The 26,949-nt window shown below is 45.4% G+C and overlaps 1 protein-coding gene across 1 annotated transcript in view; it reads left to right on the top strand.

Moving 5' to 3' along the window:
* The window catches only part of trabd2b (TraB domain containing 2B), a 58,729-nt gene that overhangs the window by 17,391 nt on the left and 14,389 nt on the right, over positions 1-26,949 (top strand). The window contains exons 3-4 of the mRNA XM_084010791.1: positions 17,019-17,165; positions 23,079-23,253. Of these exons, the coding sequence (XP_083866917.1) occupies positions 17,019-17,165; positions 23,079-23,253 (322 nt within the window). The remainder of the gene's footprint in view (positions 1-17,018; positions 17,166-23,078; positions 23,254-26,949) is intronic.

Here is a 26,949-nt window from a genome sequence, read left to right as displayed (position 1 = left end):
GGCTGGAATCAGGCTGGGGGGTGTTTGTTACAATAAAAAAATTACAATACAAATTTTTAAAAGAAATCTGTACTTATGCCATTCAGATACACGAGACAAAACAACAGCATGAAACAAAATTAATCCAATACTCAAAATATATTCTTTAAAATCTGTTAAAATGGTGCAAATGTAATCCAATCACAGTGATTCCATTTGCTAGTTTGTCATATTTGGTCATTATATTTCAGAGCAGCCCTCCTGACTTACTGAGGAAACGTGTACCTGCGTCGATGACTTGGCCTCTCCAGAGCGTTTTTTATTTTGACTCACGCCGCCTTAAAAAGTCTGTCAACATGAGCCAAAATCACAACAACATAACCGGAGTCTGGATTTCCAGACTTCTTTTATAGCAACGGCTACTGGCATTCAAAGTAACATGACTCACATTCACAGTGTTTGCTGTTAAAAGACGTTAGGTTTTGTCTTCCGGATGCTCCTTCCCGTTCCCTCCTCGTCTCCTCCTCTCATACAGCCATGATGGGATGGTTGCAGTAAAAGTGGAGGTCCCCTCGCTGCACCCCTCTCCCCCCCAGAGACGGGGGGGTTGAGAGAAGGGCCGCTGTGGCTCTTTCTGTTGACTCAACCACCTTCTTGGGAGCGTTGCCATAGCCACTGCCAGCCTGGCCTGAAATGAACTGGTGGGGGTGTGGAGACAGAAACAAGGGGGGTCAGAGAGGGAATGAGGTGGAAATAAAGGGATGGTGACCCGAGGAAAAGGGGGAGAAGGGAGAGGGAATGTTTGGGGGATTTTGCTGGGTAAACTTGTTCCTGTTCAAATGTGGTGGTCTTGTTTGTACCACCAGCGTTTTTGATTGTGTAGAGTGGTGAAGTCCCGCCCCTTCTGCTAGACTCCCATGGGACCGCTGAGATCGTAATAAATGTATGGGTCTCAATGCAGCTAAGATAATTATCTGCTGGTCCCAGTCGTTATATGCCCCAATTAGAAATATGTTGTTTGTGGATTTAAATGATAATTTTTCACATCAAGAGTTTGACCGTTTATTGTGGAATTGTTGAGTTTAAGGCTGTAGAGAAAACACAATGAGAAAGACTACATGTGACGTCACGTCATCTCCCTCCCACACAGCGATTCAGTGCCGATCAAACCAAGATGTCCCTGAATGTTCCGTTCCAGCAGGTACGTCCGGTCATGCTTTCGGTTCTCAATGATAAGACGAGGAATCGCTCAAACTGACGGATATCGTTCACGCCGAGAGCAGCGACGAGCTGAAAAATTATCTTTAAAAACCACAAACATGTGAAATTCATGGCACAACTCAAACGAAATTTTTTCCATCTCACCATAGGAATACATGCATGAGAAATTCATGTTGAGGTCCCATGTAATGGGAATAGAAAGGTGGGACTTCGCCGCTCTATCTTCCCAGCGATGGCCGTAGTGGACGGTGTGTTTACTCGTCGTTCTCTGCCACGGTTCTGTTTGTAACCCTGAAGTGTGTGGAAGGCATCTGTCAGCAGGCTCCTCTGTGTGCGTGGAGCCCATGGAATCACCACTACTCACCCCTAACCACACACTGCCGATCGGGTCACTGGCACACACTCATGCATGCAGGCCAACACACACACACACACACACACACACACACACACACACACACACACACACACACACACACACACACACACACACACACACACACTGTGGCACTGCTTGATGTTGCTCCATTTCTACTCAACTGACTTTGACAGATATTGTTTTCAGTGACCCTCGAGTCGATAACATTGCATCGTGTGTGTGTGTGTGTATATCACACACACACACACACACACACACACACACACACACTGGAGCTGCACTTAATAACTGACACAGACGTGTAGCTGGTCCTAAACCAACAGTGATCTAGTAAAATCCCGGTGTTAATTAAGATAGGCTTTGGCCCAGCAGGGAATGTGGTGAGATGGAAACTGTGAGCTTGGTGTGGAAAAAAAAAAAAAAAGCTTGTACGTTTTAGACGATACCGCCGGTGATACAGACATATAAATAGACAGGGGCATAATGAAGCGATTATTGTTTTCAGTCCACGTTAATGGATGCAGATTAGGTTCATTTTGGGGAAAGACGGGTTTATTTTATAGCTCTGAACAAAGGAGGCATCTCTTAGAATAAACAACAGAAATAAAGAGCTCTGGAAACTCACAGCAGCTTTGATAGGAAATTGTTTCCTCTGTGGTGAGCCTTGGCCCATTACGTTAAGGTGTGTGTGTGTGGATGTGAGATTGGGAAATGTGTGTGTGTGTGTGTGTGTGGCTCCAGGGCCAGTTGAGTTCAGACATTTGACCTGAAGTCTCAGGCAGCGATCAGGAGAGAGATAACGCTACGGTTCGGCCGAGGTCACACAGGATTAGAGTGTGTGTGTGTGTGTGTGTGTGTGTGTGGGCACTGTCCTTACATGAAGTGTGTTGTAGCTCCACATGTTCCGTTATTTCCATCCAAACAACTGCTCAGTGTCGGCTCACCGTCAACTTGGCTTCTGAAAGGAACGGCACTCTCAGGTTTAATCAGTGTTTTAAAGCTGCAGTTTTCCGGCTGACATCGGGAACTTGGCCCGTCCACCTTTAAAATAAACTCTCTGTTCAACAGTAAAGGTTTGTCTCAGAGACGAAGCCTTACGGCACATCAGCATTGAAAAAGGCAACGTTTTGCGGCGGATTGGATTCATTCCTGTGGAATGGCGATGATTAGGGGATTATTGGACAAAGTAAAGCTACACAACCTCGTTTAGCATCCAGCTCAACTTTGAACTGAACATTTCCACTGCTGACCAATCGTCACAGTGCTCACCTTTGAGGGGACGGAAAGACAAACTGTTTGCTGACAGTTATTAAACAAGAGTCGAATTAACTGTGGAATTCATAATTTTACAAAGTATTGAGTTTGGTCAGAGAGTTGTTTCCATGCTCGGTAACCTTTTATTGAATAAAGTGGTGTATAAGGGTGAACAAAATGCCAAAGATAGTAAAAAAGGTGGGAAAATAGAGAAAATAAACTGTATGACGGAGCAGTGATTAATCCAGCAGTCGCTGTTCCACTTCCTGATTGATCAGACTTGACTACAATTTAACAATCTTAAAAGAGACCTTTAGAAGAAAATGAATAAACCTTATACGATATGCTGTTATAAATACTCTGATCTTTCTTCTACAACAATCAACACGTGTATTCCAGTATAAAACACTAAACATTGCTCTCTGCTCGCTGTTTCCTTCCAAAAGGTTTTATTTTTGCCTTCCAGTGGAGACAAACTGCAGAAGTTGTAATCTTGTTTCTCCAGCACTCCTCCCGTCTGCGGCGTCCCCCCCCTCCTCCCTCCGTGTGGCCCGTTTGATGATTTGCGGCCCATTTAAAGCCACAATCCTGTGATCTGTTGACCACAAACCCTCAGCATGGCTGACCAAGTCTGCCCTTGAGCCGCACACACACACACACAGACATATGTACACCTCACGCCTACTGTACACACACACACACATACATATGTACACCTCACCCCTACTGTACACACACACACACACTGAATTACGGGTCTTTCCCATAGGCCGATCCTCTCTGTCAGAAGCTCGTGCTGAGCTGCGGTCCAAACCCAATGTTTTCCTTAATAGAGGGTATGGGTGCTAAAACTATTAGAGGCAGCAATCATAGTCTTAATCATATTGGATTTCTTCATACCAAGCACTTTCCCTGGGAGGCTACGGGGCTCTGGGTGGTTGGACGTTTGGGTAAATATGGAAGTGTGCAAGCCAACGACAAAGAGGGAGAAAACAAAGAAAGTATAGTTACACTTCTGCAGCAGACATCTGTTTATTTATATGCATGAGTGTGGTAGTCGGTGGCGATTAGCAAGCCGTGGTTAAGTGGTCGGGTGCCAGACGTGGAGACTTAAAGCATGCAGTAACAGCACCAGAGTCCTGATAACAAGGACAGTACAGAGATAAAGGAGGAGCCAGGAATGTGGAACTGGAAATATGTGTCACGGATTCATGAAAGAATATATTCATGTGTGCACCAGACATGGTGAAATTGAATTCCCCTGCTGGCGCTGTGCTAGAATTATCACATTAGCTCCTATCGGATGGTGCATGCAGACACACACATTATGCATCCCTTCATCCTCTTTCTTTCTCCAGCCCGGTCTCATTCCCCCAACCCTCTGCAATGTTAGGCACCCAGAAATCAGGTGACTAGCGGTGGGTAAAAATATCGATACGGCAATATATCGCGATACTTTGACGCCCAATACAATATTGATTTTTTTAACTCAAAAGATCGATTTAAAAAAAAAGGATTCATGTTGAGACGCGTTGTGAATGCAGTACTTTATCCTTTTTCATTTTATTTTCAATATTTATTCCAGTGAATTTCATGGGAATTAATAAAATGGAGAGGCTGTTTTGAATGAAATAGTTTTGACTCAATTTGTCCTCTGATCAATATCATCTGATGTACATATACAGGTACTTGTGTTTTCATCTTTATTTATATTGCAATATCGTGATACGTATCGTATCGTGACCAAAGTATTGTGATACGTATCGTATCGTGAGGTTCTTGCCAATACTCACCCCTACAGGTGACTATTATAAAGGGGGAGGAGGAAGGGATGGATCTAAAAACACAGGACTTTAACCCAAGAGGCCGACGTTTGTGTCTAAACACCTACTTAACTGAAGATGCATAACAAACGTACTTATTTGAACTCAAATCACGAAAACCTCACCAAGTTGTTTTGTTATCTCGACCTAAGTGAGGTCAAGGAGAACCCAGTGGGTTCCGAAGTGACGCCAACAGGTCTGTGACAAGTTGGGAATGAGATCTGTTGCTCTCTCTCACCCTCCCACACACACACAAACATGAATGGAGGTTGTAAATAAATTAAGGATATTGTAAAAACATGCTCGAAGCCTTGGCGGAGGCTCAAATCAACAGAGCAGAGTGCCTGAACTGCAGATTTATGAAATAATGAGAGTCTTATGAGGGCAGTTAAATGCACCGTCTCTGATGTGACGGCCAGGAACGCTCGCAGTCAAGGCCAGCGAGAGGAAGAGCTAATAATGAACGGCCAGCGTGACTGTAACCCCTCCACCACATGCTGTCCAAATGCTGCTTTCCACCTCCAGACCCACTGGCAGCGTGGAGGAGTCTTTCCCACGTCCTATCGCTGGGCTCGCTCTAGCTCCGCCTTCCACTCCCACTTGCAGCTTCTGTGAGCTTGCTGTCTGTTTGTTTGTCTGTTTTGCTCTGTCTCTATGTTGGCTTGGCTGCCTCTTCCTCTGGCTTCCATCTTCCTCACACACAAAAAAAACAAATACTGTCCCTACTTCCTCTGTCTCTCACAAACACACTTACGTACTTACACAAATACTTTCTTCTCCTTCCACATTGATTTGTTGCTCTGATGATGCGGGCAGAATCATAGGCTGCTCGTAAAAGAAATATTAATTCCTCCTCGGTTGGGTTTTTTTGGCAGAGGCCTGATGTCTGCTTTAGCTAAGTATGAACAGGTTCAGTTAATGAATTGCAGCAATGAGAGGATAAAACTTTTGAGCTACAGTAATTAAGAGAAGCAGTTTGGAATTTTCCTGGCTGACTTCCTAACTTTATGAATGTCATAATTTTTGCGAAGTTGTCCTTTAGAGATTTTACACGTTTCTTTGTCTTCTTTGTTCATTTTTCAAACAATACAGCTGCTGAAGAAGGGCAAGGTTGTTAAAAACAAGGCGGCTTGAAGCATCTTAACTCATGAACTTTAAGTTCCAGTCGGCAACATGTTTTTGATCATATTCATTGAAGCCGACACTTCGCACCGATAGAACAACATAAATCATCCAGTTTAAGAAAAAAAAGCCTGCCTCTACGTGCACGTAGAGCCTGTTGTTTGTTTTGCAAAGATCGGATCATCCTGTCCAATCAGCACGCAGGGCTGTGTTTGTGCACACAGAGCCCCTCCCCCTCGGGTCGTTCCACTATCACAGGGGGGAGGCGGAGGGAAGTAGCAACAAGCTTCCAATTCCTCGTTAAAAACCCAAACGAGGAGGTCCAAAACAACCAAGGAAAAGAAAACACCGGTGGAAAAGAAGGGAAAAAAGAAAGATGGCGACGGTGCCCGTGATAAAACCAGAGTCAACATCGGACCCGCGTTTCAAAGGTGGCGTGATCTAAGGGAGTTCAGAGGGCACGAAGTCGAGGGGGAGGAGCTCGGTGGTCGTGGGGGAGGGGCGTGAGAGTGCCCTCCATCCGCCGGACTTGCCGACTGGGACTTTAATTCCTCACGTCATTGAAGCTACGACACTAACAAGACATTTTTCACCTGAACAAAAGGTCAAATCTAAAGTGTTATGATAAACGTGTCCTCTCTCTCACCCCCCCTACATACACACACACACACACACACAAAAACATGAATCGAGGTTGTAAATAAATTAAGGAGATTGTAAAAACATGCTCGAAGCCTTGGCGGAGGCTCAAATCAACAGGGCAGAGTGCCTGAACTGCAGATTTATGAAATAATGAGTCTTATAACGGGCAGCTAAATGCACCGTCTCTGATGTGACGGCCAGGAACGCTCGCAGTCAAGGCCAGCGAGAGGAAGAGCTAATAATGTACGACCAGCGTGACTGCAACCCCTCCAAACCACCAGCAGCACTTAACTCACGTCACGTCAAGCTGTAGCCTTCTTAACGGAAACAAACGAGGGGTACGTGACGAGTTGGGAACGAGAACATCGGCATGTACGTGAATGTTTGTGTGCGAGGCATTCATTTACAGCACGATTCAGGATATAGACCAGAGATCGTCAACGTTTGCAGGTCAAGGACCCCAAGGCCTATAGGGGACCCGGGGAACATAGGACCCGGGGAACATAGGACCCAGGGAACATAGGACCCGGGGAACATGGGACCTAGGAAACATAGGACCCAGGGAACATAGGACCCGGGGAACATAGGACCCAGGGAACATAGGACCCGGGGAACATGGGACCTAGGAAACATAGGACCCAGGGAACATAGGACCCGGGGAACATAGGACCCGGGGAACAAAGGACCCGGGGAACATAGGACCCGGGGAACATAGGAGCCGGGAACATAGGACTCGGGGAACATAGGACCCGGGGAACATAGGACCCGGGGAACATAAGACCCGGGGAACATAGGACCCGGGGAACATAGGATCCGGGGAACATAGGACCTGGGGAACATAGGATCCGGGGAACATAGGACCCGGGGAACATAGGACCTAGGGAACATAGGATCCGGGGAACATAGGACCTAGGGAACATAGGACCCAGGGAACATAGGACCCGGGTAACATAGGACCCGGGGAACATAGGTACTCTTTCAAACAGTCTCACTCTCATGCTCACTCACTCTCTCACACACACAGACAGAATTATGATGTGCAGAATGCGGCGTGGCAGGGGGTTAATCTCCTCGTTATACTGTACGAAAAAAAAAAAGATGCAGCCAATAAGCATTTTCCAACACTAAATATACTTTTTGGATCTGTCAAACACATCAGAAGTCTCTGTGGTGGTCTCACAGTTAAGTGCTGGCAAACCGTGGCAGCCGAGTCGGGAGAGGTTGTATACATTGGTGTGTTCTTTTCCACACTTCATGCAAGCAGCCTGTTCTCATCAGGGAGACAATTTGCTTCCTCGTGGATGTGCTGACAGAAGGTTTTGAAATTAAAAAAAGCAGCGTGACCTCTCCTATTGCGACTCCCATTGCCTTACAATCACTCACACACTTTAGACTGCTTGTTGACAGTCTGGATCTCAAGGTATACATTACAATTTAGCTCGGCCCCTTCTTTGTTTTCCCCCTGCAGGCTGAATACGCTTGCATGAAATTGAACATTTCTCCCGCTGATTTGCCGTGAAATGGTGCGCTTGTGTGGGATTACGCCATGTTAGCTCCAGTCCTGAGTCTTTGAGGGGAGAGGAAATGTGGACCACTTACTCCTCCTTCTGCAGCAGCAGCTCAGCAGACAGTCAGAGCTCTGTGCAATTTGGACAAACTGTAGTGAAGACAGACACATATGGAAGATAAACACAGCGTATCCACACGCATGCTAACAACCAGTGAGTTACATGTGTGTGTGTGTGTGCAGGAAGGAGGAAGGACATGAAAGCTAAATAAACAGAGATCAGTGACAGTGGTGGAAGGAGAGCCGCCATCAAATGAAAGAAAAGAGAGAAGAAGGGGGACGGCCGGGAGAGAGGGATGAAGGGTTTGTTGCTGAGCTGTATACTCTAGAGATTTGTCATGGAGAAGCATATAACCCGGGTGGAGAAAGGGAGGAAGCTGATGATGGAGGGTTTGAGAATGGATGGAAGGTGAAGAGACACGAGTTGTTTTTGGAGGGATGGCGACAGGGCCGAGGATTGAGGGGGAGATGGGAGGATGAGGAGGACTGCCCAGCTGTGTTCCAGAAGTGTTTGGCGAAGGAGGAGGAGCTGGAGGAGGGGAGGGGGGCAATAGGTTGGCTCCCTCCTCTCTTCTTCCTACCTCTCCCAGTTAACTGTAAACATCTGGCCTTTTTGTCTCTTCCACTGGTATACTTTTATATTTTACATCCCACCATATTTTCCCTTCCTCGCTTTTTTCACATGCTGTTCTTTTTTTAAAATGTATTTATTTGATTAGGACAATGCACATTAATTAACATATCAGAGGGCCTCGGTGTTAATATGCCATAATTGCTCAATTTCATCCGTCGTCCTAAGGCAGGTATTATAAAAACATACAGACACAACATGGCAAAAAAAGAGGGAGAGAGAAAGGAAAACACGTCGAAATTTTACACAAAAATAAGTCCTGATTCACATAAAGGGTCAACTCAATACAAAAGGTAAAAAGACGACGAGGTTACCCATGAGAGCAGGTGTGGCTTTTTTTCAACCACTGTTTCAGGGTCTTTTTAAAGGTGGTTGAATGAGCTGCCAGTGTATTCAAGACTGTGTTCCTCTGATGGAGATCCTGTGAGGTTGTTCCACGTCTCTCACTTCGTATTTTCTCTCCTCCTCCATTATCCATCTACTCCCCGACCGAAACACACATGCAGATGTTAACCCGCCCATAAAACCTCTCAATCATATCGCTTTGATATGAAAATATATATATATTTTTTTATAGCTATGCTACTAAAGCATCCACGACTCTGCAGGAGATATCCAATCCGCCTGTCAAACAGTGAAAACAAGAAGGATTCAGGTCCTGGATGCTTTCTGAGGTGCACACACACACACACTTTCTCTCACACACACACACACACACACACACACACACACACAAGCATGTGGAGGGAAAAATCTGTTTGACAGACATTACATCATCTGAAAATAGGAAGAATGATGTGTTATGATTGAAGGCTGCATGCGTGCTGCACTTGCACGCACTCACAGAAATGTCGGCAAGGATTCCTCTCTTTAGGATAAATAAATTCAGTCACCTGGGCCGGCTTCTACTAACAGTTTGGACAATTGCTGTTCCTCAATCTGGACCAGGCGGTTTTCTTTTTTTCCTCCATTTCAAAATTGATGTTCATGCAGGAGATTATGTGCTGCTCTCGTGTTTCAGCCGGACTTCAGATGTGGACTTTCACGAAAGGACAAATCATTCTTTGGGAATTACTCTGTCTAAAGCCATTAGTCCAACCAAAGCAGACTGTGGTAGATAAGAGAGTGGTCGGACCCTGGTTAGAGGCCGGGCATGCATGTTTTAAACATACACGGCTGTTTCTGCTCGCGGAGAAGACCCAGCTCATCTGGTTTGGATAGCATCACACATCATAATGGGAGCCGGATAAATCCAGAATTCAATGAGAGTTTTTCCCTTGGAAAAAAAAAAGCAGACTGTGAAATGTGTTAGGATTAGTGGAGGCCATGATGTGGACTAGGAGCTTTGAGGGAGATAAGTTTAGAGTGACCTGATCCAGTGTAGATCTTAGAGAGTTCTTTTAATCTTATTTTCTTTAAAACAGCTGAAGAAATCTGATGGATCTGGTGGCGGATGACATCATTTCATTTGCTTCAAGTGCAGTTTAACTACATCCGTGATCCCATAGGAAAAAAACAAGAGTTTCCTGAAATAAAGCAGCTCACACCATTTAGGATGATGAAAATGATACTTAATACAAGGTGTTTTTCTTCAGTTCTCAGTTATTCAAAGGTGATAATTACACAGACTGTAAAAGCTAAAGGACTGTTTGTTACTTCAGAGGAATGACTGAGGGAAAATACACCACCCTCCCTCCACCATAAATAACCACACTGTATTATATTCACAGCAAACGTAGGTAGAAAATAAAAAGCTGACCTTTTCCAACCATTACATTTAATGGCGAACCATGACGTCTGACCCCCCCCTTCCGTTGTCCGGGGAAAAGGAGAAAACTACCAGCCCAAAGTATTGTGTCCTCTCCAAAAGTACTGCAAAGTTACCCATGACAAGTCCAGCTTTGAAACAAAAATGAGACAGGAACATAGTCCAGCCAACTCAATGAGCAAACAGCATCGAGGGAGTGAGAGTTATCACAAAAAACCCTGATAATTCCTTCAAAAAAATGTGAATCCTCCTTAAAAATAATCACATCAGCACACAAGCATGCACAGCCAACGTAGCGATGTACGTATTTATGGCCCTTTTTAGCCAGAACATACACAACAGTAGCAGCAGCTGTAAAATCTAATTAGAACCGGTTGTTTTTTAAGAATAAAATAGGCCTTGATGGTTCCCCTTGTGGTGCACGATTACCCAGGTGCACTCTGGGTATGAAAGCTGTTAAGAATCTGAAACACAATGAAAGATAAATGTGGAATTTGGAGCGGCAGGTGTATTTCTTGTCACCATACGAATGCAAAAACATTTCTTTTTTAAAATAAATATATAATGCAGACATTTAGAGTTCCCCTGTTCCCAAAATGTAAAGTCCCTGCCCAGTTGATGTGCAGCACATTTTCACCGTATGAAACAATATTGCGAAGAAATAAAGCAGCATTAGCACAGGTTTACTGTTTCTGATCCAATATTTTTTCTCCGTTTAGCTCCGTTTTGGTTTCTACCAACTGGTGAGGGAAATATCCAGCCCTCTCGCTTCTAAAAGCTTCACATTGTTCACCACTTAGTTCCTGTCTGCTGTTTAGTGCAGAGCTTTTTTTGATGAAAACAGCCGCCTGCTGCGGTTTTTTAACAAAGTTGACGAGAGTGTTGGGACTGAACCTGCACAGTAAAGTGTCGCAGGCTGTAAAGCGAAAAACAATGAGCTAAAAGTTGCTGAAACACTGAAGAAAACAAGTTCCCTCTATAACTTTTCCACTCCTTTTCACACCCTCTCCTTGTGGGTATTCATGGTGAGGGACCAGCTGTGTGCGTTTGCAGTCTGGATCAAGTGATACTTGATTATTTTCTCTGTTTTCCGCGGAGGCAGGAAAGCTGCGATGACTGGCACAGCGGCAGCACTGCCAAGTCAAACAGCGGGGTTTATTTGTGGACAAGTGTAGGGGCGACACCCACCCACCCACCCCTATTCACTGGAGACTCTCATTAAGAAGAGAGACGGGAGGCTCTGGGGACTGGAGGGGCCTTAGCAGTATACTGGGTGTGGGTGCCTAAAGGTCTGGTTTTGTGGGAGGAAAGAAGACGAAGATGCAGAGAAAGGATAGTAACAAATTCAGTCAGAGGAAGGAAGGGGAAGAAAACAGATGAGGAGGGGGTGGATGTTAAATGGTTTCTACCATTCCAAGATATAGGATATCAACCATCATTAGACCTTCACCCCCCCGCCTCAAAGAGGAAATACAGCAGGACGGAAGGAAAAGGGACGGGGGAAGAATGGGGGGCTTTCTGTGGAAGCTGGGAGCAGCAGGCCTCTGCCACTGGGATTGTCCCTCTGGTAATCCCTGGATTTCCTAGGCTGAGACAGGAGGTAGACCAGGCGGGGTGAGAGACTTAGCAAGACAGAGAAAGAGAGGGAATGAGAGAAAGGAAGTGAGAAGAGAAAGAAAGGCAGAGAAACTATTCAAAATAATCTTCTCGTTCTGTTTCCAGGTATAGCTGAGTCAGGAATGTGTCGTGTATGATTATTAACTGGTTGTGTATGTGAGTCTGTGTGCATCATGGGTATTCACAGGCATACATTCGTAGGAAAGCGAGGCTCTGTGGTCGTCCATGCCAGATGTGATGAGTTGAAAGAGCTGCTACCTTCAAATAAGCAAGCGATACATGCAGAAAGGCGCCGAAGGCTCGTTAAACTGTTTTGGCAGCGCTCTGATGTTGGAGGTCGCGATTTGAGGCATTTGAGACAGGTTACATGACTCCCTTGGAGGGAAATAACTAACAGCAAGTCTTGAGGACCTTATTGATGAAACTGTAGGAGACAACGGCGAGGCTATCGTGTGAGCCGCTCCAGACGACTTTCATGTGGTCTTGTGTGACACCGCCTTTCCACGCTAATGTATCCAAGGTGCTTTACGGAGCCGACGTGGACTAAAAGGTCAGACAACATCAGGCTTTTAAAATACCCCCGCCACTGCTACATGCACACTCAAGCATGAAGTCATACTGAGATGATACAGGTTGTTTTTTTATGAAGTCTCTTACGGCTGTCTGCTGTGGCCGTGAAGGGGAAAGTACACTCACACAAATTGGTATCCAGCCTTTTTTGGGGGGGCTGCTCTGTGGGGGAACGAGGATCAGCTATCGCACTTCTCCTATTCTTGGGTTGCCCTGGATGTTATTTCAACTCCCTATTCCTTCCCTTCAGTCACCCCAGGGTGCTGTGAACCCGGTCCCCTCTTGTCGAGTGTAGCCCAGGGGAGGGAAAGCTGAGGAACCCAGCGGTGCGTGTCCCGAGTTGGGGGTCTAGATCTTCTCTTTCTCAGGCGGTGAAACTCAAGCGGCACTCAAGGAGACGAGAGTGATGGAGGGGAACGTTCACCCTCAAACTGTTTGCACTGGTTCCTTTATAAGGGGCTGATTGAATGACCAGAGATAAAGATGGAGGAAGAACTGACAACAACATTTTGCCACATTTTTAAAGGTTCTATAAAGCGGATTCTGAGCATTAATTAATGTAAAGATGTAGTAGAGTAATATCTACCTGAGCAGTGAATGAGGTCGCTCTCCCTCTGTGTGTGTTGTAATCGGAGATTCTCTGTGCTTTGTTTAAATAAGCCGGCTACACGTGCATTTGAGTCCATGGGAGTCTCTGTTGTGCCCCACTGGCTAGCTAATGCCCCCCTACCCCCACTCCAGGGGGGCATTATGCACTCCTAACAGGCGGTTACAGCTGAGAACGTGTAGCACCCACCCTCCAGGTTTCCCGGTAAATAGGGTTTGCTCTGTTGGCTGCTAGACGCCGGCTCAGCCGTCATCATGTAAGAGCCGTGTAGAGCCAATGCCTCAGTCATATGTCGAGTTCTACTGAATTTGGTGATTCCCTAACTTTTTATCAATCAGATCACATTTATTTATGACTAAATAGTTGCAAAACTAATGACCTTCCCATCAGCGTCGGCTATGATTTTAGTTTAGTGCGAACATTAGCATGCTGAACTAAGATATTGATCATAGCGTTGTCATTTTGGGCATGTTAGCATGCTGACATTAGCCTTTAGCTCACTGTTATAAGGTTGGTTACTGTTGGTTGAAAACGGCATCACATGTGATTTCCTATATTGGCAGCCAATGTGACGATTAAAGAAGGGGGATTTATGAGTCACAACTCCTGAGGGGGAAAATGAGCGAGCAAAACGAGGCGATGAAGAGAATTACCTGAAGAAGGAATGAGACGTGTGAAGCAACAAACCTTCTCAGATCTCCTGCCTGACGCCGGCACCCACCCACCATGCTTTCATGCACCTGACTGCCTGGTTACACCAGTAACACCAAACTCTCCACTGGTAAACGGGAGAAGAATCCCCTCCATCTGTACAACACATGCTCCTCTCATTGAGAACAAGACTTTATTTGTCTTATACCATTCTTTCACACCCTCTGCTCTCCGTCTTCCTCCTGCTATCACTCCACCCGTCTCTCCAGTTTACTTTTCCTCTCATTGTTTTGCCATATCCTAGAAAGTGGAAGTGAGTGATGGTTAGAGAAATTCAAAGGGAGGGTAGAAGACTGAAGCAGTGAGGATTAATAGTGTGATATCTGCATTTACTGCAGTCGTTAATGATGCGTTCTGTTCATTTGTGTTTACTGACTCCTACAGCTGTGAAGGAAAATATTACCCAGGCGTGTTTTATTTTCCCCTCTTCACCAGAGTTCAGCGTTTGGCCTCCACAGTTCGACACTTCCTCCTGTTGCATCGCGGCCCGAAAGCCCTTTAGCACGATCCATCACGATCCATCACGCTCATTCTCCGATTCAGATTTAAGGAGGTATAATAGGGGAGTGATGTAGTCGACAAGAGTGAGCTCTAAATTCCAGCGCCTTGTCATCGGCACCTACTCATGCTGCAGAGCCATAAAAAAACCTTCAAACAAACTAACACTATTGCAAGCAAACAGCCAGGTTTTAACGCACTTCAAGGTCAATTGCTGCAATGCACACACATGTTGATGAATGACATTTTCTTAGACATGAAAGGTCTCTCTGATTTATTTTTTCGTACGTCGCTCCCACTCCTTCCCTTCCCCTTTTTCTTTCTGTGCTCTTTCCAACGCTGGCTAATGAATTTTTGGAGGTCTGCGCTCGGATCGCAGTTTCCAAGACCATCCATGTGCTCGGCTCCTTCCAGCTTTGTTCTGAAGGCTTTCATTTAATTACAATGGGACTTTCTCACGCATGCATTGGATGAGATGAGGAGAAAAAAAAAAAGAGAGGAGCGGAGTGAGACCTGCAGTAGTAAACTATGTGGTGAGCACAGTCAACGTTCGTTACTTTGAAAAGGCCTGCCTGTAAACGAGCCAGTCGACAGAGTGAGTGGACCACTTCAGCATGAGAACACCCACTCTGTCAGCCAACACGTGCGCACACACACACACACACACACACACACATGCGTGCACATGCAATCACACACACATATAGGGAATGTTTGCATTTTTCCTCTCACCCCCTCAGCCTCTCCGGCAGTGATTGACGTGCTCTTTCATTCGGACCAGCACAAACTCCGGCGCCATGGTTACAGCTGCAGAGATGTTCTTCCCCCCCGGAGACGGACAATATTGAAATAACAACTCCCTTAACAACACAACCGACCGCACACACCCGTCCGTTCTTACCACGCATCCTCTCCTGCGCCCGCTTGTCTGTCATGTCTGGTGTTGCTCGCCGCGTTGAGGGAAACTCCCGGAGCTCGGGAGGATTACAAACGGCCTGGCAGGTGTGTGTGCTTTGCCAGCTCCCCCTGACTATACCCAGGGCCTGCTCTGGTGTTTCTCTTGGAAAAAAAAAAACCCTTTAGACGTGGCAAGGAGCCCTGTGGGTCACCGACTTGGAGCGGTGGCAACTTATTGGCAGAGAATCAGCATCTGCAGGAGCAGAATAAGCTACTGTAGCTAGTTAGTGGAGTTTTTAGGCTCTCTGGGCCTGGCGTCACACCTCAGCCAGGAGATGAGAGCTGCAAAAGAATCTGGCTAGAGATGGAAATAGAAACTGAAATGAGGTCTAGTTTCATAAGTCACACAGCTGGAGGGCTTCTGGGTTTGGGGGAATGGTCACAGGTTTGATCCAGAGCAATTTCTGGATTATGTACCTCTGGCAAAGCAGAGAATACGCTTGACGAAACATGTCAAAAACAATCAATAAGATCAGACGGAGTTACTGGTTGCACAGTGGGAGGAAGGGGCTCGGGATCCGGCACTGGCAGAGAGTCGAGTAGAGGATACTCTTCTGAAGAGGAAGAAAAGTGAAGAGAGAGAGTTATGCACTTAGCTCATCTGTTGTCTCTTTGCATTATGGGGGAAAACTAACGCACCGGAGCTGAAAAAGAGCCCCAAAAAGACGGGTTTGCAAACAGAATGACCTCAGAAAGACGGAGAGGGAGGGAGTCCCGAGGTTGAGCCTCGAGCTTGGTTGTGATTAGCCCACGAAAGGGTTACCTGGAGTTGAAGCATTCAATATGCACATTATGGGCATTTATGATTGTGAAAACATAACTTAATTGCGTGAATTACGACTCAGACTTTTTGACAACGGGCTCAATCAGTTGCGCAGCTGTATCGCTCTTAAGCTGCTCCACAAATCAGCCGGGGCCTGGATGCTGACGTTCTCCCCGTAGTATTTTCCGAAGCTTTAGTCGGGTTTCTCGGTAATTAGGATCGTAGAAATGCGTCGGCCCGGTGTTGTTTGAAGATATGATGAGCCGAAACTGTCTTACTAGGTGTAGCGTAGAGCCGTGCGAAAGAAAGAAAGAGAAGAAAATCTCCTACAAGACACCTCTGGTTCCTGTAAGAGAGCTTAACAGTGATTGACGTCTCGGTCTCAGTTGCCAGGCCAGTCAGAGGTGGCGTGGGATTGGAGAGGGCGGGAGCAGCTGGTTAACCCCTGGTGTCTAGGACAGCTGTGGAGTTGTTGGGCTGGCTGGCGGCTGCACGCTATAAATTCTCTCTAAAGAGGGTTTACTTTTGATTTTAATGGCTGCTGTAAATTTACGGCACCCCGGCCTGGTGAAAGAGAAAGAAGGGTTATTTTTCTCTCTTCAACCCTCCCTCCCTTCCTTCCCGTTTTCTCCTTCCTTGAGAAGAAAGTCAGTGGAGTTTTGCCACGTCTCTTGTGGTTTGCTTTTTACCTGTACTCAGCCTGTATGGAAAGTGCATGAAAATATCTTGAAAAACAATTTATACGTCGCAGACACTCGGGAATAACGGCTTCATTGTATATTATTATATTTGAAATGAGGAACGCTGGCCACGCTTGCATAATTTCTCCCCCTGTTAACGGTAAATCCCTCTTGAGCTCAGGGAGAAGTTTGTGGATGCAGGATGTAACAGCGCCCCTTCCTGTCCTAGGTGCTGTTTGCGCTGAACCAGACGCTGCTGCAGCACGAGGGCGTCCGAGCAGGCAGCCTGCAGGGCTCCTACACCACCGAGGACCTCATCACTCACTACAACTGTGGGGACCTCAGCTCCATCATCTTCAACCATGACACCTCACAGGTTGGTCTCCTCCTTCAGCTTTGTGTTTAGATGACCTCACTTGGGGAAAAAAGGTTCATGCCAAAATAAAATATAGAATCACTCCCCATTTGCCTTTCAGCTATGTTGTTCACTTTTGCAGCTTCATTAAAAGACTCAATCAAAGAAGGCGCAACAATAAAATGAGTGTGAACCACTTGCCAAGCATAATAAAAATGATCTGATGCCATTATTATTATTGCCAAAAAAAATCCCATCTCCCATATTTTCCCACTTACAAATCTGCACTTGGTCCAACGAGAATGGGCTGTAAATGTACGAAAACAATCATTAATCACGCACACATCCATCCATTATTTGCACGTACTGGGTAACAATCATCCGTACAAAGAAATCCAATGCCTGCACACTGCTATGTTGTTCCCAGATGACGTTTGCCATGTCCATGCAGATTTGAAGAGGAACTCGGGACAAGAAAGACATGTGTGGGTTTATTTTGTTCTATTGTGTCAAGAACAAAAACAGTTATAGAGTTATAGTTACAGACAACAAGCAGCATCTGGCTTCGGTGGCCCGATTTGACAACTCCTAAGGAGCCGGAGCACCAACGGTTTGAATGTTTTTACACTACAACAGAACTAATGCATCAGAAGAGGAAGAGGGAAGTGTTTTCACACCAAATGCAAAGCAAATTTTGCGTCATCCACTTTGAAATGGAGGAATTTGCGTTTAGCTGCATTGCAAAATCATATCAGCGTTGAGATTCTCCTCCTGTCTTCACTGAATCAGAAATGGAGACAAACAATAGTGTAGCGGACTGTGGTCTCCCAGAGCTCTACAATAGAACCTCACATTTCTACGGAGACTGAAGCAAACTATGTGTTTAAACCACAGACTGACAACAAGGTTGCATTTTAAATGTTGTTTGCCTCTCCTCTTGCAGAAACACATAACTTCACTTTGGTGTGAACACATCGTTTGGCCTCGTTTCACCCCAAAATACCCCAGTAGGAACAATAATTTAACAACAGCATTCCTACAGTGTTTTGATTTCCTCTCAACACCTCGGAACATTATTAAACAACACATATTAAAGTCTACTTTCCCTTTTGTATTCATGTTACTGGACCAACCAAGTGCAGCTGTCTGCCTTAAGGCTGGAAGTTGTGAAAGTGAATCTTGGTTTTGGTTTTGTTGGACAAAAAGATGGTGATGGAATTTGATTTGAACTGGCAAACCCTCTCAACCCCACTTCTCTGCCGTTACGCTATCGTCACTTCAAACTTTTAGGCTTGCACATGAATTTCCGCAAACCTGCACATTGCCCATCTTAATCCCTCTCAGCCTCAAGTTACTCGATAGTCTGGCAGCTCTGGACTCCGCCGTAAATACGCCATCTGACCTCTCACTTTGTGTTTCCTAACATAGCCCGTGCTCCTGCGGCGTCCGTCTTCACACCCAGCTGTCAAAAGGCCATTCGATATACAGCGCACACGCTCGGCCATTGGCACCGTGTGGCGGTAGCTCTCAACCCGTCTCCACCCTTTAAACGCAGATTTACTCTAAAAGCCCTCCTCGTAAGGCAATCACGCCGCGTGAATCTCGATCACCGATCCTCGAGACGCTAAACCGAACGCCGTGTCACATTTATTTTTCTAATTAATCCATCCCAACGTGTGACAACGCCTCGTCAAGGTCCTCAGGGTGACGGCTGTTGATGCTTATTGTTGGTTTTATTTATACGGGCCAAATTGTCATCATATGGATATTTATTGATCGGGTGGATAGTAGCCGTAGCTTCCACGTGTTGCCATAGCAACAGCAACCATCCCGTCAAGCTCTGTCTCTTCTTCTGTGCTTTTGGTGTATTTTTGTAGCAGTAACAGCGCCACATATAGGCTTGGATTATGTACTACAGCTCGCTGAGTCGTTTTCAGTGGATTCGTCTGGATGGAGATTTTCTTATAACAACGCCAAGAAAAAACGGATGTTTTGGTACGTGTGGACAGCCTCTAAGAGAACGTAGAGCTCACCATGCTTTCTTCTTCATCCTTCATCCCCTCACTGTCTGCATCCATCCATCTCTCTCTATCCACGAAGGGCTGGTTTCACCTTCACTTCACGGCTCCATTCGACGCCTTCATGAGCGCTTTAAATCACGCCAGATCCTCGTGTCATAATAACATGTATTAACATTCCCCAGCACATGCTTGAGCAATCAGACGCCTGGCTGTGTTGCCTGCTTCTGTAGCCTGGTGATCTATAGCAGATTTGTGTGTGTGTGTGTGTGTAGCAGGGTCGTAAAAGAGCAGGTGTTTTTGGATAGATAGGAGCTGATCCAGAGGCCTCCAACACCCCCGATGCTTTCCCGCTTCAATCTTCATCATATTAGAAAGAGGTTGATGACGGGCCTGAGAGCAGACGAGTGCAGAACGGGGTAATGCCTTTCAACACTCAGCTGGTCCCAGATCCATCACAGACAGAAACTCATCGACAGAGAGGAACAGACAGATAAGAAAGAAAAGGGACAAAAAAGACAGATTTATATTTTTAAAAAATAAATCCCACAAAGACAAGAAGGAAAGAATTGTAGAATGTTGTCATTGAAAAGTTCAATTGGAAATTTCTGTAGATGGAAGATGATAGAAAAGAAGGAAAGGGACACGAAAGGAAAGGAACAGAAGGACTTCAAAAGAGCCAAATCATAAAGGAAGAAGAGAAGAGAGTAAATTGCCAGCAGAAGTGAAAGCAGAGGGAAACCGGGGGTGAGGGAGGGAGGAAATACTTCCCCGTCACTCAGGGTCAGGATACAGAGCAGCTAATGGCCTTTCCTGTGATACGTTATCAGCATTTACCGCTCCACTCCCAGCGTGACTCGTCTCCGACAGAACCCGCCTTTTCTCTCGTCATGAAACACTCAGGCTATCCTCTCTCATCGGAGCAATGATGAAGCACTCCTTCTCTTTAACTCTGATTCATATCACTTATGAATCATTGACCCCGTCAAATCGGGATGAACCCGGGTCATTCACCCCGAAAGAACTGAAAACACAAGGATTCAAGCTACAGAAATGTCTTTCATCCCGCTGAGTGACTATAAGAAAGTAAGTAATATTACATAATGTCACACAAACCAGTTGTATTTGAGCAGGTACGACCTGACAAATGTGAGCAAAAACCAACAGTGGTAAATAATAATAATTATGTAACTCGCCATATTTAAAGTCCCAGTCGGCAACATGTTTTTGATCATATTCACTGAAGCCGACACTACGCTCCGATAGAACAACATAAATCATCCGGTTTTAGAAAAAAGCGTCCCTCTACGTGCACGTAGAGCCTGTTTGTTTTGCAAAGATTGACAGCGCCCGGATCATCCTGTCCAATCAGCACGCAGGGCTGTGTTCGTGCACACACAGAGCCCCTCCCCCCTCGGGTCGTACCACTATCACAGGGGGGGAGGTGGAGGGAAGTAGCAACAAGCTTCCAATTCCTCGTTAAAAACCCAAACGAGGAGGTCCAAAACAACCAAGGAGAAGAAAACACCGGTGGAAAAGAAGGAAAAAAAGAAAGATGGCGACGGTGCCCGTGATAAAACCAGAGTCAACATCGGACCCGCGTTTCAAAGGTGGCGTGATCTAAGGGAGTTCAAAGGGCACGGAGTCGAGGGGGAGGAGCTCGGTGGTCGTGGGGGAGGAGCCTGAGAGTTCCCTCCATCCGCCGACTGGGACTTTAACATTGTGATCTTAGAGCTCAAAAATAATCAACAGCTAATAGTAGTCCTAATGCTAGTGCTGACTCAAGTGACATCACTTGAGTCAATTTATCACGAAGCTCCATCTGGAGTTAAAAAAAGTCAAAAAAGAACAATTCTGTGAAACAGACTGCAGGAACAGCTGAGTCAACTCAATGGTTGAGTGAGTGAGAGAAAATGTGTCAAGTACAGACTTTGGATGGATGATGGAGAGCAGCACCTTGTTCACATGTGGTACAAAACTTCCCCCCATGTATTCGCTATTCAGATACCACACACACACACACAAACACACACAGATCACACACAATGATCACACACACTGATCACACAGTGATTTATGCATCGTGAGCAGCTGTTGTGTCAACTTGTAACTCAATTTGAGACCTCTGTGTTTGCATGTGTGTGTTCTTGTCACACACAAACACAGTTCCAGATTAAACACATCTGGGTATGTGCACTCAAAAAACACACACACACACACACACACACACACACACACATTTTAAATATTTATTTATGCCCACATATAAAGAAGTACAAGGGTTCTTGCACAAGGGACATAAACACTGCCAGTGCAGTTGACAATGGAAGACGGTCAGACACAAAACGCCTGGGCAGCTGAACGCAGTTACATACAAAATGACCTACAGGTCAGATAGAAAACAGACATTTAAGGATACAAAAAACAACGTCTCCTCCAGATTGAACGGCTACCAATAATAACTGAGACTGAGCAGTACCTGGCCAACTGTTTAGCTCTTCTTTTAGGGAGGCCGGCCATCTGAAGGCCCCTCACAACCAACTTATGCGCATGCCCCAGACTACCAAATATAAAGACTAGAAGTTTACACCTGTAGCCTAGCTGAGAGATGGTCTGCTTCAGCTGCTGATATTTCAGCACTTTGGTCAGAAAGGCCTCCTCTAGGCTGTAATCAAAGGTACAGCCGACCTCCAGAATGAGCACCTCTCTATGATTTTCATTAACAACAACAACATCAGGAGTATTAGCTGTTACATGAGAGAACATTGAGACACACACACACACACACACACACACACACACACACACACACACACACACACACACACACACACACACACACACACACACACACACACACACACACACACAGAGACACAAAAACCCAAATCCTCCTTTTGATTCTTTTTAACTTGCTGGGCAGCCTCAGGTGTAGAAATGTAGTGAACATTATAAAGACAATAAAACGTTTTTAAAAAGATTACAAATGTAAATCAGTATGAGCGTCACGTCATTTCATGGTAATCTGGCCGCCTTGCCATCCTCAGCCCCGTCAGAAAAGGCTACTGGAACACAATTTTCTCACTTCAAACTTTTTTTTTTTAAAAGACCAAAACGGGAGTTACAACACATGGAAAATAATTTCACCACCGCAATAGTAAAAACAGTCAAGTCAAGAAAAAAATAAAAGAGGGAACAGGCCGAATGGAGCTTGCTGGGATTTAACCAATCTCAAATAATATATATTTTATTGCACATATATATCAAGAGAAAGAGCCAGAGAAAAGTCCAATACAGGTACAATGATACCCTGACAGGAAGTGAAAAAGCTAAAGACAGACTGTGTGTGTTTAGGCGTGTGTGTGTGTCTCCAAACCCTTGCTAGGACCCCCGATGCCAAACCCCGGCAACCCCCGTTGCCGACCCCCGCTCATCCTCTCAGATTAACAGCCTGTTGCATCCAGCGACGCAGCCAAGCGTGGAGCGGAGCCAGCCTGGTCCGTCTCTGGCTGCCGCTTCATAAATCACACCGCAATTAAACACACATTCACACGCCTTCACACACATGTAGGACACACACACACACACACACGTTTCCCTACTTCATACAAAGATGATGAGTGTCTTTTTAAACCAGCCTGTAGAACAGAGCACTGCTTTGGTCATTTCGCCGTCAGGCCGCCCGTCACAAACAGCTCTTCCACTCACACAGGCGTGCACGGTTGCCAGGTTGTCACCAACACCGTCCTCCTCTTTCTTTCCATCTCATCTTTCATCTTTCTCCATTTCTTAAAAGTGCTTTATTTTTTTCGTATTTGGTGTCTGATTTAAGTGATTCATGAGCGTTTTATTCTGCTGCCGATTACATTTTTTTTTTATTAAATTTTGCTCTCCGTCTTTCTTGTCTTTCTCTCAGCTGCCTCACTTCATCAACAGCTCCTTGCCAGCTCATGACCGCATGACCGCCTTGCAGATAGACAGCTACTTCCGCCAGGAGCTCATCTACAAACGCAACGAGCGAATGGCTCGCCGCGTGTCCGCCTTGCTGCAGAGAAATCCCACCCAGACCTACTTCTTTGCTTTTGGTGCAGGTAAGGGAGCCTCAGATAATGCAGGGGGGGGCGTTTCATGTGAGCTATAGGTTTAATGTCCCGCCCTCGGCTGCTTTACAACAGTGACTGACCTTTGGCCCCGCTGGTCTGTCTCTTTAAACAATATGAGAATCCATCATGGCAGCAACTCCGACGAGATTCTCTAGTTGGCCTCACAAGCATTCTGATTGGAGATGAGAGTGTGTGTTTGCATGTAAATGTGAAGTCAAAGGAGAGATCAGGTTTTGCTTTGGTCCGGATCACTGATTCTGTCAGCACTAATGTGAGTTTTGCTCTCTTTTTTTGCATTTGAAAGCAAATCTGGAGAAAAAGCAGGCGAATAATAGTGTACAATGGTTCCCAGATCTCTCGGAAGAAAAAAACTATCTGTGTCTGTACACACACACACACACACACACACACACACACACACACACACAGAAGTCTCAATTACAGCCAGCTCCCACCTCAGAAATGGAGAAACCATGAGCTGTTTGTTTCAATTAGCATTCCTGGCTAATGCTGCTAATGTTTCCTGAATGGTGTAGTGTGTCCTGAGGGGAGTGTGTGTGTGTAAGTGTGTTTGCCCACAAAAGCAGGTGGTGGGTGGGTGTCTGTTTACTGTATGACGGTGAGCGTCTGTGCATGTGCATCTGAAAATGGGTGTTTCCGCCTCTAGGGTGTGTGTGTGAGTGTGTGTGGGTGTGTGTGAGTGTGTGTGTCCATGCAAGTGTGTGTGCCACAGGGTGTGATTAATGCTGAATGCCTTGGTCCTTCCTCTGAGCAGCTCTTTGTACTGTTTGGACGAGGCTGCTCCACGCATGTGGCCGTGGGCCGAACACTAGAGGTTTGAACTATGGCTGCGATGGAGGAATTCATTTGTGCAATAATACTAATGTGTTTCCTATTACAATTTGTTAGCAATGTTGAGTACATGCACATTAATAGGCAATAAGCCGAGGAGACATCACAAACATTGATTTTGAGATCAAGGAAATGTGTGGAAGCTCAGTTCAAACAAGTCAGCAGAATGTGAGTGGGAGTCATGTGATTAGTGTTGCCTTCAAGCGGGTAACGTAACGCAGGAAAAAGTCAGAATGACGGAGTAAAGTGTTCATGTGTACTATTCTCGTGGGACTCAGCTTAAACGTCTAAATTCCTGCGTATGAGTTGTTTTACTTCCAGTTCCTGGATCTGCATATATACATCTGTTTGAATGAGTAAGACAGTGCTCGGCCAATAAATCTCCTGTGGATAAATAAGTCTCAGACATTGTCATCTCACATTAAGCTGACTATCAGCAGTCCCTTGCAAGCGTTTCAACATGGGATGGATAATGACGGTAAGCAACCGTGTTAAAAAAAAAAAAAGCCCCCACATCTGCACGAAGCTGACGTTTTACATGTACTTCGGTCACCTGCTTTGCCTCATCAGACAGGCGGATTTAGCATTAAATAACGGGTTGTGATGCGGCCTCATGTTTTCCAGATTGCCCGGCGTGTTCTACCTGGCCCGGGGAGACGGGAGGTTAACATGCGTGTGGGGTCACCGCCAGGCTGCAGCGCTGTGCGTGAAACAACTGACAGCTAGTGTGAAGTGATAAGAACCATTACAGTTGCAGCCTGCCATGTACGCACACACAGGCATTCCTACATACAGCACTTATATATATATATCTATATGTGTGTGTGTGTGTGTGTGCAGGGTTTATAACGTGAACAAAATAGCACATTCGCACATAAACGTAGAGTAAACACAGGCCGAGGCAACCAAGCCAGATTCGACGTACATGAAAGAAGCAGGAAAATTGGTGCTGCACGTTCAATTGCAAGCTCGCAATCTGCATGTAATTAGTGTCTGATTTACTACGACTGAGGCTAATTACGCAACTAGTTAGTGGGGCTGCCCTCTAGGTTCATTCAAGGAGAAGCTAAAGAAAGAACTCAAAGACTAGTCATTTCAAAAAAACGACATGCACATCCAATTAGATGACTTAAATTAAAATGATTTCAGAGGTTTGTTAAACTTTGGCAGAAGAAGTCTTTAAATATACTTCTAAAAAAAATAAAATAATTGAAGCTAACAACTGGAAAGAAAGATTTTTGTAAGCCACTGTGGTATCTTGAACGCTTTTGCCAATGCCATATAAAGTTCAAATTTTATGACCACACAGTTAAAAGTTGTCACTAATTCATTGCAGATCTAGAATACAGGTTATTAAAACTCAGGCTTTTCCACCACAGCGTTTCCTTAATATACCAGCACAAACGTGTTCCTGGTCTTCCAGTGAATCCAGCTGAACATCTGTCTACCACACTCGTCGTGTCTCCTCCTGTACCAGCAGTTACAGATTTAACGTTATGCTGATTAGACAAGTCGTGTCTTCAGGTGGCAAAGTGGGCCGTCGGGGTGATGTGTCAGCAGAAACACGTCTCTAGATACAGATGTAGCCAGCAAGACAACAAAGGGCTACAAAAATCCACCTTAAAGATTTGGTCTAGAATTTGGACTAAAAAAATCCATTCAGGCCCGTTTACATGAAGGGAAAACGCAGATATTTCCACGCGGTTTGGCCTCTCATTTACACGAAAACCCAGTTTTTATCACAGAAAACGATTATTTCTAAAAAATGTAGATGACAACTTTTGAAAACGATGTGTGCACGATGTTATTTTTGAAAACGGAGGGGGGGAAATATTTGTTTCTCTAAATATCCTGCTATGTATAAACGTGGCCTCAGTCTATCAGCCATAGGCCTGCATAGAAATTGACCAATGGGAGCCATTGCTCCGGAAGGCTCCCATTGGCTCGTACCCAATCCCCTCGTCTGATTTTCAGAATGTAGACGATAGTTTTAAGAAAAGGCTCTCACAAAGCTTCCTTTCTCTCATCTCTTATTTCTGTCTTTAGGACGCTGACTCATGTCTTTACAGTCCTATAACTGTCCCCGCCGGTCCCAGTTTCCCATTGGCCGTAACCAGCCATGAAATTTTATCATCCAATGATGCCAGGTCGTATTAAGTGACAGCGCCGAACTCTCCCACAAATCTGATTTCATCTTGATTTTAAGAAGGCACTCTGGAAGTTGTCGGGTTTGCTGCGTGAAGGGAGTTCTGCTTATTGTCTGATTGCAATCTCACCACAAAACGTGTTTTGATTGATGAAGAGAAATAAAGAGGAGGTGTGAGGGTTAAGATTATCCAGGCATATTCTTTTTTTTAAATAAATACAGCCTGGGGAGATTTTTCAGGCCAAATGTGGCCGTATAATAACACGATCACATAAAATCCAATCGCTGTGGCCAGATCTCAAACATCACATTAACGTGACGTCTGTAACTGCGGGCGGCGGGCTCATAGTCCCTATCTTGTTCTTGTGGAGTGTAAAATTTAATAGTCAGAACTTATGATGATCCAGCTTGTCTGACGGGCCGCTGAAATCTGTTACTTGTGTCTATTTTTGTCTGTGTCAAGTGGCTGATTTTGTGTTTATCAGGTTGCATATCTGCCATATAGCGTATAAATATTAATGGCCCCTCTAGCCGCCTTTCCCTTGGACCCCTCACTTCCAGCCTGAACCATGTCCAGAGTGCAGAAGGAAAACAGGGCTGTCGGGAAAGAGCCGGGGCAGCGTTAAGGTCAAGGCCCTCTAGAGTTACCGATGTCGTAGTCCGGTCCAGGAGTTTTTTCACAGGGT

Source organism: Eutrigla gurnardus (genome assembly GCF_963514095.1).
Source record: "Eutrigla gurnardus genome assembly, chromosome: 6".
In the NCBI taxonomy this organism is placed as follows: domain Eukaryota; kingdom Metazoa; phylum Chordata; class Actinopteri; order Perciformes; family Triglidae; genus Eutrigla; species Eutrigla gurnardus.
Note: the sequence above shows the minus strand (reverse complement) of the source record. Positions and strands in the feature narration are given on the sequence as shown.